The sequence below is a fragment of the Setaria viridis genome, chromosome 4, assembly GCF_005286985.2.
Source record: "Setaria viridis chromosome 4, Setaria_viridis_v4.0, whole genome shotgun sequence".
NCBI classification, from domain to species: domain Eukaryota; kingdom Viridiplantae; phylum Streptophyta; class Magnoliopsida; order Poales; family Poaceae; genus Setaria; species Setaria viridis.
In genome coordinates this window covers 5,105,569-5,126,494 of record NC_048266.2, presented here as the reverse complement: position 1 = coordinate 5,126,494, position 20,926 = coordinate 5,105,569, and the positions used below count along the sequence as shown (strand labels likewise).

General features: G+C 47.3%; 2 protein-coding genes and 1 long non-coding RNA gene across 9 annotated transcripts; 1 reads left to right on the top strand and 2 right to left on the bottom strand.

Annotated features, from left to right (window-relative positions):
* Positions 1-19: 19 nt before the first annotated feature.
* On the top strand, positions 20-1,995 carry LOC117852061 (uncharacterized). Its single transcript, XM_034733993.2, has one exon. The coding sequence runs from the start codon at positions 827-829 to the stop codon at positions 1,790-1,792; it is 966 nt and encodes a 321-aa protein (XP_034589884.1). The 5' UTR covers positions 20-826; the 3' UTR covers positions 1,793-1,995.
* A 176-nt stretch (positions 1,996-2,171) lies between these two features.
* LOC117852051 (ABC transporter C family member 10) lies at positions 2,172-11,853 on the bottom strand. 7 transcript variants are annotated; one of them, XM_034733981.2, is made up of 14 exons: positions 11,507-11,853; positions 10,571-10,643; positions 8,408-10,449; positions 7,749-8,069; positions 7,583-7,669; positions 6,706-7,302; positions 6,451-6,615; positions 6,017-6,311; positions 5,259-5,473; positions 4,853-5,158; positions 4,469-4,532; positions 3,039-3,278; positions 2,561-2,671; positions 2,172-2,445 (listed from the first exon to the last, which is right to left on the bottom strand). In XM_034733981.2, exons 2-13 carry the CDS (start codon positions 10,584-10,586, stop codon positions 2,562-2,564), a joined length of 4,458 nt encoding a protein of 1,485 aa, XP_034589872.1. In that variant the 5' UTR covers positions 10,587-10,643; positions 11,507-11,853; the 3' UTR covers positions 2,172-2,445; position 2,561. The 7 variants fall into 7 exon arrangements, with proteins under 7 accessions (XP_034589872.1, XP_034589866.1, XP_034589867.1 ...); XM_034733975.2 differs by having other exon boundaries at positions 2,172-2,468; positions 11,124-11,852; XM_034733976.2 differs by having other exon boundaries at positions 2,172-2,468; positions 10,571-10,640; positions 11,124-11,852.
* A 4,295-nt stretch (positions 11,854-16,148) lies between these two features.
* LOC117851791 (uncharacterized) lies at positions 16,149-19,220 on the bottom strand. The gene is made up of 2 exons (XR_004639647.2): positions 18,143-19,220; positions 16,149-16,812 (listed from the first exon to the last, which is right to left on the bottom strand). It is a non-coding gene; the product is annotated as an uncharacterized lncRNA (long non-coding RNA).
* Between the last annotated feature and the right edge of the window lie 1,706 nt (positions 19,221-20,926).

Below are 20,926 nucleotides of genomic sequence, written 5' to 3'. Positions count from 1 at the left end.
TCACCAGAAAACCCGGCCAGAAAGGCACAAGTATTTGCGGGGAACGCGCACCGGGGATTACAGCTGACCCCAACCTCCGTCCAAGCAGAGAAACCATCACGAGATCCAGGGCTCCAAGGCATCGGCATCGAGCAGCCAACCTGCTCCCACTCGCACCCCATTGTCAACGGGGCGCCGCCCTGCAAATGCCAATCACCTTTTACCTTGGTCCATGGCCGTCATCTCATATAACAAAGCTGCCAGCCTCCCAATCATTCTGCTTCTGCTGCAGCTGCTAGGCTGCTGCGAATGATACACTGATCGCAAAGTTGGAGGAGCCCACAGCCTAGAGCAGTAGCATCATCAACTGCTCCTCTATGGAAAAAAAAAGAATGGAATGCGTGGTTGTCTTGTCGTCAGATGAGCTCCCTGAACTTGAAGACAACGCCACAGCGGGAGTTGTGCGCCTGCTACCGGAATCGTCGGATGGTTTGGCCACTTGTCCTCGGCAGTTGCCGGAGGGAAAGGCTAGCTTGATCAAAGCGTCTGCCTCTGTTTCTGGTGAGGATAAGCACCAGCTCTCGTTCAGTGAGCATGAGGAGTTCAGGTGAAACCAAACCGGACTGCGTGCATTGACACTAATCGTCCAGGGCCATTGACACCGATGGCCTTCTAAATAAAGCAAGCTCAATTCCCTCTCTGCCCGGCTTGGCCACCTCCTCTCCTCTCCTCTCCTCTCCAAACCACCACCATTCGATTCCTCGCCGTCGGGATGGCGGCATTCTGCCGCCGCCGTCGTCACACGCCGCCGCGGAGCTAGCCATCGAGGAAGACGAGGGGCGCGCCAATGGCCATGGCGTCCTTGTCGCCGCTCGTGCACGCCGTCGTCCTCGCCGCGTTCTTCTTGCGTACCCGCGCGGCGGCCCAGAGCCGCGCCGCGAACATGTCGGCCGTAGAGGCCGCCGTCCGGGACCGCGCGCTCGAGCTGCTCCACGGCGGCGGCGCGAGCCAGCTCGTGGACGTGACCCTCCCGTCGAGCCTCGCCGGCGTGGGCGTCGAGGCCTCGGCGCTCCGCGTGCGCAGCAACGCGCTCTGGGCCGACGGCGTCAACGCCACCACCGGTGCCGGCCCGTCCGGGGTCGGGTTCACCATCCCGCCGCGGGTCCTCCCGGCCCCGTTCGCGCGCCGCGTTGTGATCGTCTTCGTGCGCTTCGTCGGCGGGAGCAACGTGACGTCCGCGTTCGCCGCGCCGCCCGGTTACGCGCTGGCGGCGCCCGTGGCCGGCCTCCTCGCGTTCGACGCGTCCGCGGGGCCCGACGGCGCCCGGGTCTCGCTCCGGGCGCTCGGCGCGCCGGTGCGCGTCGAGTTCAAGAACCTGTCATCGTCGTCGGCGGCGGGGAAGGGGTTCAACGCCACCGCCGCACGGTGCGTGACGTTCGCGGCCGGCGGGGAGGTCGCTGCCACGCACGCCATGGCGTCGGGCACGGCGTGCGCGGTGACCGGCACGGGCAACTTTGGCATAGCGGTGCGGGTGGCCGAGACGCCGCCGCAAGCCTCAGCCTCGATCGTGAGGGCGAGATGGTGGGCGTGGACGGTGGGGGTCGGCGCCGGCGGCGTGGTGGGAGCCAGTGGCTTGGCGCTCTCCGTGGCCGGCGCGGTGAGCTGGAGCAGGAGGCGGCGGAGGGAGGAGATGGAGCGGCGGGCGATGGCCGGGGAGGAGCTCGGGAGGATGACGGTGTGCGGGAGCAGGATGCCGTCCGCGAAGGTGATGAGGACGCAGCCGGAGGTGGAGGAGAGCCCGTCGTGGCGGTAGGCGTCCCTGAGCACCTCTCCGAGTTGCACCGGCCGGCGCCAGCTCGTGTGCGAGGTTTTTGTAACGTTCTGCTTCGTGTTTAGGTGTGTTTTTCATCAGCTTACAGCATGAGATACTTGTATAGTACAATATACTTTTCCCAACTTCCATTACGACTGAAATGGAGCCATGGAGGTTTGCAGTAAAATAGAGATTCTTCAGTACACTGCAACACTTCATTCATTCCATCTTATGTTAGTTCATAACAATTTCTCCAGAACATAAGGAGAATCGTGTGTCATTATATTAAGAAAAAAAATAGTCCAGTGCCGTGGGAATAGTTGTTTATTTTTAAACCAAGATGGTTCTCAACAAGGATGCATACTCAACAAGAAAAGAATTGCCACCACCACCATAGAAATACCATGCATATGGCTCCAGTCACAGAACGAACAAAAACCGAGCACGAGGGAGCTGAGAAGACTTTGTTGCAAAAATTTTATATACACCGTGATTTATTAGAAATCGAAGATACATCTTAAAGTTTGAAGTATACCAAACCATGGCTGCAGATTCCAAGTGCCTCCCATCAGCATTTATTAGCTTACTATTGCAGGGAAAAACAAGCTCTGTTCAGGACCCAGCAACCACCATGGAAACAAGTTGCCCGCACGCTGCTCAAAATTTCAGGCAGAAACTGGATAACATATGGGATGTGAGCACAAATTTTGTATCTCTTTCTAGAGACTGCAGGGAGTAAACATACATAATTGCATAATCATAACTTACTCTAAATATTTCCATTCGATGTGTATGACCAGTATTCTTTCACAAGCTCGCGGAAGAGAGATCCTTCTGTTTCCATGAGCTTCATAGGTCTTTCATACTCCACTACTTTCCCTGGGAGAAAATTAAACTCCTTAGTATGAACTATGAAGTATATGCTGTATTGTAATACTGTCTTGAGAAAGACCTCTTCATAGTGAAAAAAAATGAAAAGAAAAGAATAGAAAGTCAATTTTCTGCTTCTAAAAAACATTTTTTAAAAAAGGATATTTCAGTTCCGAGCTTCAGATTTATTGTTCACTGTTGGAAAACTTGGTAGGGAACTGATGCAGAAAGGGCTAAATTAGTGAAGAGAAAAGGTTTTGTCACTTATACCAATTACCAACAATATACTTGGTTTCAGCCATACTGTCCTCATTCAGTAGACAAGTATATAAGGGGATCACTGTATCTCTACTAAACTAGTGAGAAAGAAACATACCGTCACTCATTGCAAGTACCATGGAGCAGTCCATAACGGTTGGTATGCGATGTGCGACCGTGATAACAGTGCAATCCTTGAACTCTGTCCTGATTGTTTTCTGAAGTATAGCATCAGTTGCATTGTCTATAGAAGCTGTGGCCTCATCGAGAACTAATATACGGCATCTTCTCAAAAGTGCGCGTCCCAAACAGAAGAGCTGCCTTTGGCCCATGCTCCAGTTCGACCCATCTTCGACAACTATACAGCAAGATGTCTGTCAGTACAGCGCCTAAGATAATTGCAGATGCTACAAAAAAAAAGACACCATCCCTAAAAACTTTGCCAACTATTTTACCAACATGGCAGAGCGTAAGTTTGTCATCTGGAGGGAAGATGATCCTGATAGAGTCGAGCTTAAGTTCAATACCTAACTACAGGAGGACCTGCTACAGGAGGCGATTCATCACAAAATGGACTCTGCTAGAGCTAATTTTTTTCTGGCATGGTCCCAATCTGAAAAGAAAATACCATATGACAAGTTGGGAAAGGATTGCTACACCCAAAAGAGTTGGGGGTTTGGGATTCACAAATACTAGAGTGATGAATAAATGTCTGCTCTCAAAATGGATTTTCAAGGTTGAAAGAGGAGATAACAGCATTTGTTGTAATCTCTTGCGAAATAAATATCTTAATGAGAAAGGTTTTTTAGCTGTCATAAAAGGAATTGTTCCCAGTTTTGGAAAGGCTTACAGGAATCACAAGACTACTGTAATAGAGGGCAGATATATGTGGTGAGGGATGGTAAGAAAACCAGATTTTGGCTGGATGTCTGGTTAGGTGACTGCCCCCTGAAAATTGTCTTTTCAGAAATTTTTGAAATCTGCAATCAACAAAATTGGTCGGTTTTTGAGGTGCTTGAACAAGGTGATATCAATTTGACCTTCCGGAGAAACTTTGGAGACAGAGAGATGATAGAGTGGGAAGAACTACTGACTATGGTGGCAAATGTTTCTCTGTCAGATGAACCAGACACAGTGAGATGGGCTTTGGAAAAATCTGGCGAGTTAAATCATCTTCTTTGTATTATGAAATGACTTACACTGGAATCACCAATAATTGGATAGTGAATATGTGGAGAGCTAAACTCCCTTTGAAGATAAAAGTCTATGGCAGGTTTGCAATGACAGAATACAATCAGCAGAACAATTGGCTAAGAGAAATTGGCCAGGAGAGATAGAGTGTAAACTTTGTGGACAATTAGAGAACAGATCATTTTATCTTTAACTGTGCCATTGCACAATTTATATGGTGTGTCTGTAGAAATGTGTTTGAGTGGAATTCTACTGTGCCAACTATTGTGTGTAAGGTGCAAATGGAAAACCCTTTTTTTTGGGTAGAAGTCAAATATACTGTGCCAACAGAATTACAGAGGAAACAAGATCTCCTACCAAGTGAATCCAATCCCTGTTCCTTCTCCTGGACAGCTTCAAGCAGCTGACATTTGTCAAGAACCTGTATCAGAGTAGCAACTAACCACTTTAGTGATCCTTTTGAAGTTTGATGAAGATGTACAGATGTCATCAGAAGATGTACACATGCCATAAATTATTTTATTCACTCCATTTTGATAATATTTTTGAAATTTCAGGATTGTTGACCATTATCTCACAGTAACTGAACTAAATTGTCTAGGACAACAATAGAAGAAGTGACCTCACTATTTCAACATTACTTATGGTTCCATCAAAGTAATTTTTTGTCACTGTAACTTATCTGAACAGTTAGTAGGCTGAGAGAAAAATATATAACCGGTCAAGAAAATAACATGTTACCTCCCATATTTGTTGGTCTGAGAACTGCCCAAGTGGATCTAGGTTATATCTTATGGTACCATGAAAAAGTGTTGGGTCTTGTGGAATGATTCCCAAACGAGAACGCAGATCATGTAACCCTATTTTTGTGATGTCTACAGAGTCTATTATTATTTTCCCTCCAGCTGGCTCGACTAGACGAAACAATGCACCAATTAAAGTTGTCTTGCCACTTCCTGTTCGACCAACTATGCCAATCTTATCCCCACCTTCGAATGTGCAAGTGATTCCATGTAGTACAAGAGGAGCATCTTGTCTATACCTAATCTGTCGAATGAAAATAATTCATGTTAATTTGCTGGTGCCTATAACTCACAAAACGCTTCACCATATGAGGCATACATATAAATATTTATCTTTCTGTTACCTTCAAATCTCTAAGCTCCACCCTGCCAGCTTGGGGCCAGTCTGGTGATGGCCGATTTTCTTCAATACTCTCTGCCGCTTCACTTGGTATGTCCATGTACTGGTTCACCCTTTCCACAGAGATGATTTGATTTGCAAGCTGGCACTGATTTTGGATGGAGAAAACAAAGGACATATTTAAGGACAGGCCATATGACAATGCCATTCCTACAAAGCCTGCACAAGTACGAATTGGAATAATTAGTGTTTCTGGTTGCAATACCGCAATCTTCATAACATGAATAATACAAATGGCTATAGTTTTGTATTTTCTGATTCATAATTCGTCTTGGCTGTCATTTTGCACTTCTTAGGCCCAAATTTGGGTGGTGGTGGTGGGGGAGGGGGGGGGGGGGGATGGTACCTTGAGAAAGGTTCTGCATTATTCACTAAATATGGCCTGCCTAGCAGGCTTGAAAAAATCTTATATTAGTCATGAACTCATGATTCAGCATTCTCAAGTATAGATAGAAAGATCTTGATACTTCATGGCTTTATTTCAAGACGCTATTGAGACTTATCGAAGAAAAAAATTTGTGACGCATCTAACAATTTGTTGCAGTGCAAATCCAAGAACGAAAGGTTAAGCATGCTGTTTTTGTAACACATACACAAGGAAAAAAAAGTGCATCTAACAATTTGTTGCGGATCAAATACAAGAATGAAAGTTTCAGCTTGCTGTTATTTTAACACTTTGCCTGTGCAGTGATAGTTGCTCACCAGGGCTAAAAGTTCCCGGAGGAAGAAGAGCCATGACAAAGGCAGAAAAGGAAAGAACTGCAGCACTCATTGTCTCCAGACGTTGAATCAGCCATTCAGTTGCTGCGAAGTTATAGAAGTATGGACCAGCATTCTTGTCTACAAGCTCCAAATTTTTTTGGAAGAAACGATCCTCCTCCTCAAAGGCCCTTATAGTTATAGCCCCTGCAACCGATTCGCCCAAGTGATTAGCCAGGGCAGATTTGGTAGTGCCATTGATCCTCATCAATTCCTTAGCTGACGCTAAATAGTACCTCTGCATGACAAAAAATAAGATATTTCAGTCAATTGCGATTGTGAATAGTTAAACCCCTTGGATGAAAATAGCAGCAAATCGCATAACTGGTATATGAAATAACTGTGAAATTGTAGCCAACCAAATCAAACAAATTTACCTGCAACCTGATTGCCAAAACTATCATTGGCACTGAGATGAACAAAACTTGCCAGGTAACAACAGCCAATACTCCCAGATTGCTATATGCATTTAAGCTGGCACTAATGCTAAACATGAAGGCGAATGGAACATCAAGGTCAACAATACTCAAATCTGAAGAAACCTGCATAGCAAAATAGCAAGTTAATCAATGAATAGAAAATTTCCAAATGTAAATAGAACTTGTCTTTCCAATTCATTTCAGGATACTTACCCTACTAAGTACCCTTCCTAAAGGGGTAGAATCAAAAAAGGACATTGGTGCACGGAATAATGAGTTGAGTAACTGTGAAAATAAGGATCTTGATGTCTGAACCCCAAGAGAAACCATCGCTAATGATCTAGATAGCAAGAAGAACATCGTACAAACTCCAATAGCGATGTAAACAGAAATCAACTTCAGTGTACTAATACCAGTACTCTGGACATTAGCTGCCATCCATGAATTCTGTGATATTTGTCCAGCTATGAAAACCAAGTGGGAAATAACACAAAGAGAGGCATATAAGTAGCCTTTGCTCTGACACAGGTATATGATATAAGGCTTGAGACCTGTATCACCAATGTCCCTTTCTTCTGTCTTGATCAGTTGATCTGCTGGTGATTGCTTCAAAGTCTCTCTATATCTGCTTCCATGAGAATCATTTGTCTCCTTGATTGATATTTCCTTTGCTCTGTTGGGGGTTACTTTGTTAAGATCTGAGCCACCAATAGTATCTTTGTGGGCATTTACAAGGTTCTGAAATTCTTGACAATATGCTAAAAGATCTTCATAAGATGCAGATCGAATAATTTCACCATCTGACATTAACTGCCAAAAAACACTAGTTTTAGATGACATCAACAAACAAAAACAGTTGCTAAAATAAATATAAATCATGGTCTAGTGGCAGGACTGAATATCTTGGCATACTTTTTTTTCCTTTAAGTTTGGTTCTGAAATTCAACTCATCATGCTTAATGCTGACATTTCTTATTGTTCAGTTATTAGCTTGAAAGCTGAACCACTAAAATCATCTTAGGTATGAAAACTTGCTTGCTGCAAAATGCACATGCACTCAGAGTGATTAGGATCACATGTGAAAGCATACCAGAATGGAATCAAACACAGGTAGAAAATCAACTTGGTGAGTCACCAAAAGAACAGTCTTGTCTGATAGAGCTCCCATGACATATTCCTATAGAAAAGGTCAACATTTTAAAACAGTCTACAGTCAAATAGTATATTGCAATTCACAATTACTTTGTGGTCCTTACATTAAACAGACTTGTTGCTGTGTGGGCGTCAACAGCACTGAAAGGATCATCAAGAAGATAGATGTCTGCATTTTGGTATAACGCACGAGCAAGCTGAACACGTTGCTTCTGGCCACCACTAAGATTTACCCCTCTCTCCCCAATTTGAGTACGGTCTCCATATGGCAACATTTCAAGGTCCTTTACTAAAGAGCACCTCTCAAGCGTTTCTTGGTATTTTTGCTTGTCCATTGAAGATCCAAAGAGAATATTGTCTTGCACAGTTCCTGTTTGGATCCAGGCGTTCTGAGAAACATATGCAATTTTTCCACAAACTTGAATCTGAAATATATGACAAGTAACTAATTTGAATAAGTTCCTAGGAAAAAAGAATAAATTAGCATATGTTGGCACTATTATTGAGAAAAATAATTGTAACAACCATGCCAAACTTATGATTCTGTTGTCATGTGATGTATTTTGACAAAGAAATTAGCAACTAAGGTTCTGAAATCTGAAGTGCACTCTGATAAAATAACATATGTTGGCACTTTAACAAAAAGGAACTCAATGGAAGTTCCCTTTTCTTGGAGGAAGCAAACTATATCATACAGTAAAAAATTAAAAAAAAAATCTAGTATTTTCTATTTCATAAATATGAAGGTAACAGAAAAGCATACCGTGCCTTCAGTTTTCGGGACCTCTCCGAGAACTGCAGCCAGAAGTGTTGACTTTCCTGATCCTACCTCACCACAGATTGCAACCTTCTCTCCAGCTTTGACTACCAAATTTAGATTCTTTAGAGTTGGTTTTGATGGGTTGTCATCCCACGAGAAACTGCAGGAGTTTATCACTATTGGAAACTCAGTGCCCGCACAGTATTTCTTCCTAACTTGTCCATTCAGCTCAGGTGCATCAAGAAACTTTGTTATCCTAGTGAAAGCAACTTTAGCTTGTATCACAACCCCAATAACATCTGGTATCTGCCTAATTGGATCTTGAACCAGGCGGAGAGTTGCTACAAAGGTGAAGACGTTGCTAGCATCAAGAGGAATTTTCAACAGATAGCATGCCAGGAATGTTGCAGCTGAAACCAAAACAGGTGATGACCAGAACAGGAAACTGTTGTATGCTCTCCTAAGCTGGAATGCTGACAGCCACTTGTATTCAACCTCTCTTAATCCTTCAATGACCTTCTTGAAATGAGCTTCCCATGCATAAAGTTTCAAGACCTTCATATGAATTAAGGACTCTGTCATTGCCTTCAGTCTCGCGTCTTGTGCTTCCATAAGTTTACTCTGAAATTTGTGTTGCAGCTTGGCCAGTGGAGCATTGCAAAGTACAGTGATGATGATGACAACCAGCGATGCGATCATAGCAAGACCAACTGCATTATACAGAATTACAAGAGCAATGCAAAGTTGGACACTTGTTGACCATGTCTGATGGAACCAGTATGGGAATTCCCCAATCCGGTAGGCGTCTACGGTGACATAGTTCATGATCTCTCCAGAAGAATGCTTCATTTTCGCTGAGTTTGATAGCTTCTGTTGTTTCTTATAGATAGCAGCTGATAGGAATGATCTCACTTGGAGTCCTAACCTCCGAGTACGGAAATACCACTGCCGTTGTGACAAAGATTCGCAACATTTGCAAATGAACATTGTAGCAGCCAACACATAACCTTCATATTTAAAGGAGCCTTTTCCAAGTGAAACATTGATGAATGCTTTCAGAAGCACTGGACCTGAGGATATTGCGAGCACCTTAAGCAATGCAAACAAACCTGAGACTACGATCCCACTTCTGTGGCAAGAAATGATAGTCCAAAAGACTGAGGGAGTGCCATGTGGCTGCAACTGCTTCTTCTTGTTCAGCTTCTCCAGAAACATCAAGTACTGGTTATATGCTCGATCTGAGGCACCTAAAAGTGGCATGTCTTTCTCCTCAAGGGGCTTCTCATAACCCATCTTCATTAAAGGATTTAACCACCAAAACGTCATAACGCTGAAAAACCCAGCTTTAGCGAAAGGTGTGACATGACTCTCTGAATCATCTGCATCATCAGCAGCCTCTGCGTTCAGGGGCTTATATAAAGCACTTCCAGTTCCTCCATTACCATTACCATCTTCCCTGATGTGCCAAATTCCATAGACAAGGAGTAGTAGTGCCCCTGGTACGAATAGAACATCTAAACAACCCTTCATTGCGACAGCCTTATGTGCAACCATGTTAATAACCGAGGAGCAGCAAACAAATGCAGCATATATGGTCAGTAGAACTGACCAAATCCGAACAGACGTCACTCCAAGGAACCTTGCTCTGATGCTGAAAGCGATGCTGATAAGGATCAAACTGAATCCCTGCAATAAGGCCACCAACCACCAGTGCAGCAGGTACACAGAGGCATCCTGACTGAAGTTCCTCCCCAACATCCAAAATCCAAGGCCGAGATAAACCAGACCCAAGCAGCCATTGAACACCACGCCAGCCAGCTGCAGCGGCGAGCTGCGGGCGAAAAGCTGCCGCGCAGGCGCTCTGCTCCTCGGAATCTTGACGAGCAGCTGGATTGCAACCACGACAGCGATCAGTGCTGCAATGCCAATCACCAGAATATGGTTCATGCAAGTGGAGGAGTCGAATAGTTCCTTCCATGCGCAGGAGGCCGCAGCAGCCTGCTTGGAGCAAATCGGGCTCCCGCACAAGTCCACCATCCAAGTACCTGACGGGCAATTTCAAAGAAACCCATTAGAATAACAATTTTAAAGAGTCCGTAATCAGCTACCGGCACAATGATCATCGTGTAATCATGCAAGGAGAGAAAGGCGAGAAAGAGGACAAACTTGTTCGGGAACCCATGTGTGCAGTGCAATCCCTGTTACGCCGTCGCGCGTGTCAGGACCCCTTCACGCCCTGCTGCGATCATGATGAACAGGTGTTCCAGTCAGGGGAAACAACAGATAAAAGTATCTAAAATTCATGCTATCAGTTGCACAAACTTGGTGGCACTCAAGACAGAGAACACAAGCGACCGCGATTCGAAGATCACACACAGGAAACGCGACCGCGATTCGAAGTCACTAAACCCACGACTGCGGTGTTCTTCAGAACCCGTTAGCACAACAAAAGGAAAAGAAGTTCGTTCAAAAAACAGCAAAAGGAAAAGAAGAAAAAAAGAAATACATGGGCAGCACGCAAGACAGAACGCAATGGACACATGCCGAAGGTCACAGTGCAAGCGAAAGCAACTCCAGGGTACTAATAAATCCACAACTGCGGTGTTCTTCGCAATCCATTAGCACAGCAACAAAAGCTAACTTTCAGAAAAACAGCAGCAGCAACAAAAAGAAAAAAAAACAAATACATGCAGGCACCAGTGATCATCGGCTACCTTACCTGCGATCGATCTGCCTCGCAAGGGAAAAAGAGAAAGATCAGACGGGCTATGGCGAGCAGTAGCACCTCTGGCGCGGAGGAAAAAACCCCAACCCAAAACCCCCACGAAACGCGGCAGCCCACCAGAAACGATGGTGTGGGACTCCGTCCGTCCGTCCCCGCTTCTTCTCACCGGCGGGAGCCCAGAGCCGGAGAGCCACCGCGCCCCGCTGCTCGAGGACGGGATCCAAACGAAGCAGCTAGCCAGCGACCGAGATCAACGATCGGGTCGGCAAGAAGAAGAAAAGGAAAACAAAAATCCCCCTCAAATCCTGAACCTTCCCATCAACGACATTTATATCGCGTAGAGAAACCAGTCACGAGTCCCCATAACCCGCGCTTACTCTTGCGCGACCCCTGCTCGTCGCCCACCTCGTGCTCTTCCTCGTGCGCAATATTGTATTGGAGTGACGCCGCGGGAGCCGAGCCAAGCCGCCGCCTCGCCGGTCTCGCCTCGTCCTCGAGAGGGGATTATTGTTTGGTTCTCTCTCTTCTCTATCACATGGAGTATCTCACTGGAGTGGAGAGATCGGCGGCTAGTTTATACTAGGAGGGACGAAGGAGTAGGACGGAGCGCGCGCTTGTGGTGTGCAGTGGGCTGGTTCTGGTTGGTGATGGTGTCGTGCGATGCCTCAATGCCTGCCGGGTTACGGTGCCCCCCGTCACCGCTCACGTCGCCCGCCGCGATGGAGGCGGGGCGGGGGTGTGGGGGCTCGTCGCTTTATGCGCGCGGCCGATGCCTATGCCTATGCCGACGGCGACGTGCCGTGCCCCGCATCGCTTCCGATCCCTTGCCCCCCACCCTCGGCTCTCGCCGTCCGTCCAATCGGCAATCGCTGCGGGGTTCTGGCCGGGCGTGCAGTGTTCCGGTAGCTGGTAGCGGTCGGCCGCGCACGCGCAGCACGTGCTTTTCGGCTGGCCCTCGCGGGGTTAGGTTTGCTGGCTAGCGTAGTACGGTCCAGGCCGCCCGGAAACGAAGCCGGCTACGTACTGCGACTGCGATTGGGTCGGTCGGTCGCTTGCCCATGCCGATCGGCGCGCGTGTCACGTATACACTACGGGAAGCTAAAAATTGCCGAGTGTATTTTTTTTGCTGAGTGTTTTTTTACGAGCACTCGGCAAACAAGCTCTTTGCCGAGTGCCAAGCCAAAAACACTCGGCAAATCGGGGCTTTGCCGAGTGTCAAATAAAAAACACTCGGCAAAGCCCCCTCTTTGCCGAGTGTCAAAAAAAACACTCGGCAAAGAGGGAGATTTGCCGAGTGTCAAAAAAAACACTCGGCAAATAGGGGGGTTTGCCGAGTATTTTTTTTGACACTCGACAAAAAAATAATTTTTTTTCCTCTTTTCACCATGAAATTTTTTCTACTCCCCACATACAACATGTGGTACTCCATGTTAAAATTTGGTATATTTTTGGATTTATTTGCTATATTTATTTAATTAATTGCATTTCAAGGAAATTTTTGGTATAAGTCAAATTTGAATTGCAAGCGATTCAAATTATGGAACAAAATGAGTAGAAAATTGATATTCATGTTATTCAGCCCAATTTGAGACTTGACCCATGAAATGACAAGAAATTTCGAACATCTTGTTCAGGAAACACGACCACGAACGTGTGGCAGTGGTATTTTTAAATTATAAAAAAAACAAGCAAAGTCTGAAAATCATGAGATTTGTCATGATGTGATGATATCATAGGTGGAGGCTGTGGAAAAAAATTGAGAATGTTTTGCACATTTCGTCACGTACGATGTTTACAAACCGAAGCATTTCAGAAGAAGAACAGTAACGTTGAGAAGGATTGCATAAGATTTGGAGTCAAAATGACGGTCGAGTTTTGATTTGACTACAAAACTTTTTGTATAGTCAATAGAGAACATATATTATTTCATTTAAATTTTTGACAATTTTTTAAAACTGTTAGATATTTTTTAATTTTTTTAAAAATATCTTTGCCGAGTGTCCTAGGTTAGACACTCGGCAAACAACCGTTCACCGAGTGTCACCCTAGGACACTCAGCGACCCCTTTTTTTTCCCAACCGCAAGGCCTTATCCCCGCACCGCACCCGGCCCCCTCGATCTCCTCCGCCACTACTCCCTCACCTCTTCCTCTCTCCCCTCGGCGCCCGGCGCCCCCTGCCCCGCCGCCCGACGCCCGGCCCCGCCGCCCGGCGCCCCCCGCCCCGCCCGCCGCCGCCCCCTTCTTCCCCTCCGGATCCGGCCTCTCCTTCCCCGGCTCCCTCCCCTCCGGCCGGATCCGCGCCCCTTCTTCCCCTCCGGCGCGGATCCGGCGGCCCCCACCTCTCTCCCCTCCGGATCTGGCGCGTGGTGGCAGGCGGCAGCGGGCGTGGCGGCGGGCGGCAGCGGGCGTGGTGGCGGGCGGCAGCGGGCGTGGTGGCCGGTGGCGGCATGGTGGCCGTGGCCGTGGCCGGCGGCTGTTTCTGTTTTTTTTTTTTTTCCAAAAATGTTTGCCGAGTGCTTTTTGACACTCGGCAAATCATTTGCCGAGTGCTCGATATTCGACACTCGGCAACTCCACCATTTGCCGTAGGAAAGTTCGCCGAGTACCGTTCGCCGAGTGTTACACTCGGCGAACTCTTTGCCGAGTGCCTCAGGCACTCGGCAACCTTCCTATTTCCGGTAGTGATAGTACGTCGTCAGGATGGCAACTGGGCGTTCGTCGTCGTGGCAGCCTTGACCTTCGTACGCTACAGGCTCGCTGCGACACGACACGCACGTTGCCGCCTCACAGTGGGCAAACTATAACTGGGCATGGACATCCCAGTTGCAGTAATGAGCGTGCGGTGTTCCTCGCCGCTCGGGGCTTGGACGCCTGCGAACAAAGCTTTTTTTGTCCCTTGGTCAATCGGAGTACGTGGATGGCGGCAACTGGTGGCAGGTCATAATGTGCATGGTGGCGCGGCCTGCCTGGCTCAGGGTGTGCGTGGCCCGGATGCCGTGGGCCACGCTCTCGGTTACACGATCACGACAAGCAGATGGTCCAGTCTCAGAGAACAAATTGTTGCACTACGGGGGTGTTCGGAATACTCACGTAGGTTCCTAAACAGGGATGCTAAAGAATGTTTGCTAAAGTTTAGCATCCTCATTTTCTTTAGCACCTTCAAGGAGTGCTAGGTTCACTGTCCATAATTTCCCACTGTTGCCCCCCTCTCTCTCCTCCCCGCCGCCATCCTCCTCCGCCCGGCCCCGCCGCCTCCGCCCGGCCATGGATCTCCTCCGACTGCGGAAGCAGCAGGCCTTGTCAAGGTCGGGCTCCGTGTCGTCAGCATGGGAGGCGGCACGCGGATCGGGAGGAGGCGCGAGGGAGGAGCAGGGAGGGAGGCGGTGGCGGTGGTGGCAGGAGGGAAGGTTGGGCGGAGGAAATCCCATTGGCGTGGGCAGCTGCCTGCCGCGTCCGCTCCCACCACGGCCATGACCGCCGCCGCTGTGGCACCCGATGGAGGGCGCTGGGCCGGTGCGCCAAGGGATTGGAGCCAGAGCTTCCTTCTTTCCTATGGCGTCCGCGTCGGCATCGGCATCCTCCTCCACGCCTTCAAGCTCGTGCGCCGCAGGTCCTTCGGCTTGCTCCTCGACCTCGATATACCCATCGTCGATTGCGGGAATGACAGATGAATCGATTGCGGGAATTCTATTGGAGCTTGGGATTGGAGTTTCAAAGTTATGGCACTTGGTTTGGTTGTTTCACTGGAATAGAATTGGCGATTTTGCTGATGGAAATGTGCTGGAGGGCGGTGCACGCCCAGGGAGGAGGGAAATGAGGAGGTAATGTTGTCTTTTGCCACCAAAGGTGCTAAAGTTTAGCACTCTATCCAAACATGTCAAGATGCTAAACTTTAGCCCTCCATTTGAGGGTGCTAAACTTTAGCACTTGATTCCCAAATAGGGTCTATATATGGTGGAACAAATGTTCCACCTTGGAGGGGGAAAAAATAGTGTCCTACTTATCACGAAATAAATGTTTTGGTTGGTAGAAGAAGGAAGAAAGTTTGTGTCCTACTTTATCACGAAATAAATGTTTTGGTTGGTAGAAGAAGGAGGAAACTAACAAACTCTTGAGAAGAAGAGAAGAAAACATTTCATAATTATTAACAAGTAAAAAATTATACCCGGGTGTCTACGTCTAAATTAAGCACTTCTATAATAGTGACCTACAGAGATCTGTAGTATTCCCAGCCAAATCCCATTGAACATTTCCCCGGTGAGCCGGGCGTGATTTGGTCGTGCATGCATATGAATATATGATACTGTAGTAGATAGTACTGTCAATTATACTATATGAGTAGTATATGCAACAGCCTCGATCAGAGGAGAGGGATCGGAGATTTGTCTGGATCTTTGCACGATTCTGTGTTGCCTGCCTGTCTGACCAAATAGATCGATCGATGCCGGCCTGTCCATACTCCAACTCCGGCAGGTGGTGGCGGTGCCAAGTTTAATTTCTCCACCGCTCCTCTCCTCGTCCATCGTCACCGGCCGCCGTCGATCATCGTCGTCTTCCCGGTGTCGACGTCCCAACCATCACCCACTTTTCCTAGCCTGACGAGATCGAGGACGAAGACGGCGATGTCAAACAGGATAATAACAAAGAGCTGGCGTTTCAAAAAAAAAATAACAAAGAGCTGGACAGCTGGTAGTAGATCGAGATCGAGCTAGCATGCGTATGTACTCCTGCTAGACGCCAGCACTGGATCGTCACCACGTCCACCGAGCGTCGTCTGATGCAAATGTCTCGCTATATCTACTTTCTCCATCCTAAATTACAATTCGGTTTGGATACTCTAGATATATTACTTTTGCTATGTATCTAGATATAAGTATATATCAGACGTATATTAAAAATTATGTACTTAGAAAAATCAAAATAAATAGTAATTTAGGACAACACATGTGATGGATGTAGATATACTTTCCGGTCTCATGCGATCCTTCCTTACCACTCCACCTACACAACACATGTGATGGATGTAGATATACTTTCCTTCTTTTGAAGTAAACCCGTGAAAGACCTTTAATACCGGGTTATTTCACCACCCGGTACTAAAAATGACCCGAGTGGTGCTATGACCCAGTACTATACTCCTAAAACTTTTAGTACCGAGTCATAACACCACCCGATACTAAAGGTACCTTCTAGGACCGGGTGATGTTACGATCCGGTACTATAATTTTGAATCCGGAACTAACCAGTACTCAGATCGAGGACGAATGATATTTTTAGTAGTAACGTATACAGTGTCGTCACGGCAGCCTTGACCTTCGTACGCTACGGGCTCGCTGCGACACGTACGTGTACTGCCGCCTCACACAAAGTGCGTGGCCATGCATGGACATCCAGTGGCAATAATGACTCTGCGTTGGCCTCGTGCCTTCTTGCGAACAAAGCTTTTGTCCCTTGGTCAACCGGAGTAATGTGCATGCATGGCGCGGCCTGCCTGTGGCTCGGGGTGGATGTGCAGTGGTCACTGGACTGGGCCACGCTGGTCGGTTAGACCGTACCAGGAGCGATTCGCGGGCACACCTTCACGATGAGATTCGACGAACGGATCGATGGTCCAGTCTCAAGGAAACTTTATTGCACCTTGCATGGTGGAAGAAACGTTCCATTTTGGAGCAAAAGATTGTCCTACGAGGAAACAAATAATGTTTTGGTTGAGAGAAGAAAAATTGTCTATACGAAGAAGTAAATGTTTCGTAATTAATTGATAAAAAATTAGTGGAAGTGCACGTGCCACAAGCATGTGTACATGACAAATAATTGTTATTAATACCAAAAGGAAATATTAGAGCCTTTCAAAATTTGACGAAATATATGCCGGGTACAAGGAAAAGGATACAAATACCATTCCTAATTGGCAACTCAGTATATTTTGTTTGGGAATATTAACCAAGATAAACATGCATGAAGCAAATCAAACACCAGTGCTGGAGTATAAGGAAAGAAATACAAAGACAATTCCTAATTGTCATGGTGCAATTTGGTAGCTGGACAAGATTTGTTTTTGGTGAGAAATTAAATGTCACACGATTCTAGTATTTTAGAAATCATGCTATCCTACCTGAACAAGAGTAAACAGACACACGGGAGGAGGATCAGCATAGGATAGAAATATATGAACTTTTCAAACATCCAGAACCTTGCCGTCGAGCAATAATGATTAAGCAGAAGCTCATTTCCAACTTCGCTAGTAAATATAACACAAATATTTGCTCTCATATACAACATGTACCCTGACACGCGTAGAAACCGTCTACAGAGATATATCCAATCTAAATTGTCTCTAACATTTCCAAGACTCTTCATGTACCAGAAGCTGTTGTGCTTCACAATCTTGAAGCATATTGAAGTTGCAGGAACAATATATAGGGTTACAAGAAACCTCATGATAATATATGATAATATAGATATCAACGCATCTTTACATATATCTCATAATAATATAAATTATAATCTATAAAACTTACGATCCATGTAGACAGTATTCTTTGTTCCCTTTCTAATGGGATGCATATCTTTGTTTTTTCAGAAGAACCCATGTTATCTCACAAGAAACACCTTTAAATAGCGACACATATAGTTGCCCATGAGAAAAAACAGGCTTGGGAAGGTAGATATCTACGTTTGATATTGTTTGACCTGTGCTTTGTTAATGGTCATAGCGAAGCTCAAGCAGATGGAAGCTGCATCGACAACCACAATAGGAGAGCCGAAATAGGCATAATTATTTGAGATAGCTAGGGAAAGTTAGTACTACCAGCATGCATTATTCGAGATGGCCGAAATATAAGTGTACAACATAAATCATCCATCGGAACATTCATGACTACCAAATACATATGCATGCGTCTCTACTGTTTAGACCACAAATTTAAGCCATTTACGATGAAAGAAACGCAGCCAACGAAATAGATACATATAAAGGCAGCAAAGGGCAAGACATGATGTGTTTACTTACCAAGAAAAACATCTTCGGATGTGCACCTATAGTAGATGTTGTTCTCGCCCTCGATGTGCCGCTTCAGGTGGTTCCCTTCGTAGACGCCGATCTCCTAATAACTTGCCAAAGTGACGAGAACGCTCTCATCCTGATCCCTGCGTGCAGCGTCAGTAGCCGGGCAGATTATTCCCTGCGGGCATCGTCAGGGAGTCCATGCAATACAAGCAGACAAGGCAGCGTGCAAAGAGATGGATGGATGGATGGATGGATGGATGGGCAACGGATGTGGGATTACCTGTCTACAGATGGGCACGGCGAACGCCTCGGCCGCTTGCTCCTCGTCGTTCCTGTGCAATTGCTAGGGTTAGACAGACGTCGTCGTCATGCCAACGATGCCGATTACGATCTCCTCCACCCGGGCGCGACAATGAAGACGATCAAATCCACCAGAGCAACGATGTAGAGAGAACCAGATGTGCTTCGTAGAGGGCATATGGCGTCGCAGCGGCCTAGCTAAATCACACCAGAATAAGGCGAACTCGTCGATGCAACGGCCCGCCGTCTCTCTTTTCCCAACATGCAACCATGCTATCGACTGGGGCTGGCGGCACGGCGACGGCTGGCTATCGGCGAGGCAGCCCGTGGCACAAGCGGCAAGGGAAGACGATCCCATGGACAAAAAGGCAGAGGGCAGCGTTGGGACGGCTAAAAAGGATTGCTGGGCCTGCAGCAGCACCAGAGCTTAATCACAGCAATGATGCATGGCAATTATCACGTCATGCATGGCAATTATCACGTCATGCAAGCAAGGAAAGGATCAGGCAACGATTGATTGCAAAACTTTCGTTTAGGAAAGAATCAGGAAAGGAAGGCAACGATGGATTGCACGAACGCCGCGGTAATTGCGCAATCACGTGAGGGGCCACGATGTGACCGATTGGTGGGTTACGTGGAGAAGGAAACTACGATAATCAAGGAAGGCGCGCGATGGGGTATAGCCGGTGGGTAAGTGCTTTAGGCGCGGTGAAAAAATTGGCAGAAACATTTTAGAATAGTCGGTTTTCATCTATCTCTCTTCTATCTACAACCTTCTTTACCTGCGAAGTGGGCCCTCTCATAGGTACGGGTGGCTGATTCTCGGTGAGAATTGATTTCAAGTGGGTGATTACCACGTGATTGACGGAAGGGATGTTTGACTGGCTGAGAGCAACTCCAAGAGTATCCTAAAAAATTCTTCCCCAAAACTATGTATTGGGGATTCTCCTAAAAAAAATTCCCCCAAAAACATATCAGTCCACAGCAGATCGCTAATAAATAGCCCCCAATATTTCAAACACAGGCCACGTCATCATATTGGGCCCATCGGAAGGGACGCGCGGGCGTGCGGGAATCAGGATTGGGGGAGGAACGCCAACGCTAAAATATACACGGTGGCAGGCTGTTTTTTAGCGTCGCTAAAAAATTGGGGAAGGTTTAGGTGGATTGTTGGAGTTCATTTTTTCTCTCTTTTTTCCTAAAAAAGGTATTGGGGGTAAGATTAGCAGTCTCTTGGAGTTGCTCTGATTGACGTCGTGTTTCCATATGACAAAGTGCACAAATAGAAACATAGGAGGGAGACGTGCTGGTTCATTACAACGTGAAAGGAAAAGGGAAATTACAAGGCGGGAATGTTGGGCGGGTAGTGGGTCAGGATCCGCACTGTTTGACTGCCATATGGGACCAGCGGCGCGGTGTTAAAAAAAAAAAGCCCGCGGCCACCCGCCAGGGACCGTTTTCAATGTGGGGGACGACGAAATCGGTCTCCCCCCTCCTTGTCGTCACATTGGGTGCATTTTATCCTGACAGATGGACCCTCTATGGGAGGTAGGAGGTACAACTCTAGGCGGAAATTGACTTCAATTTCGATTCTCTTTGTAGTATAGATAGATGAAAACGCTTCTATAATGCTAACCTATAGAGGGTAGCAAGGGAGGCTGGTCTGGGTCTGGGCGCAATTTCATTTTAGAGATGTGATGTGTTGGATGGCCCGGTCCCCTGTCCATACTCCAACTCAGACAGGTGGCGGCACTGGTGGAAAAGTGAGCATTAGTCCGGTTGGTAAGTACCATATCTCTCCAATGCTCAATCGGGATTAATTTTTCAAGATAAAAGGGGGTCCTTTAGTCCTGAGTTATTCATCCGGGACTAAAGACTCCCTTTATTCCTGGTTGGTGTTACCAACCGTGACTAAAAAGTTTTGAAAAAAATAAAAAAAGGCCCACGCCTGCCGGCCGACCGCCCACCCGCCAACCGGCCACTCGCGCCGCCCGCCCGCCGCTCGCCCGCACCGGCCTCCGCCTCCACCCACGCCCGACCCGCTCCGCGCCGCTGGCCCATCCGCCCTCGGCCCGCTGCCGCTCCTCACTGCCAGTGAGGGGCGAGCAAAAAGGGAAGGGGAGGGGCGGCGGCGCCCGTGCCGAAGCCCGCTTGCCCGCACCCCGTGCCGGAGGCCCCTCGCCTGGAAGCGCCTGGGAGAGGAGGAGGAGAGATAGAGAAGGTAGAGGATAAGGAGAGGAAGAGGAGGAGAGAAAGAGAAGGAAGATGATAAGGTGCCTGGAAGAATGGGAGAGGAGGAGGAGAGAAAGATAAGGAAGGGGGAGGGGGAGCGTGGCGGGTGGGAAGGGACCTTTTGTCCCGGTTGGTAATTCCAACCAGGACAAAAGATCCCCACCCCCTTTTATCCCGATTGCAAATTCCAACCAGGACTAAATCTTTTATCCCGGTTGGTAATTCCAACCGGGACAGGGGATTTTTTATCCCGGT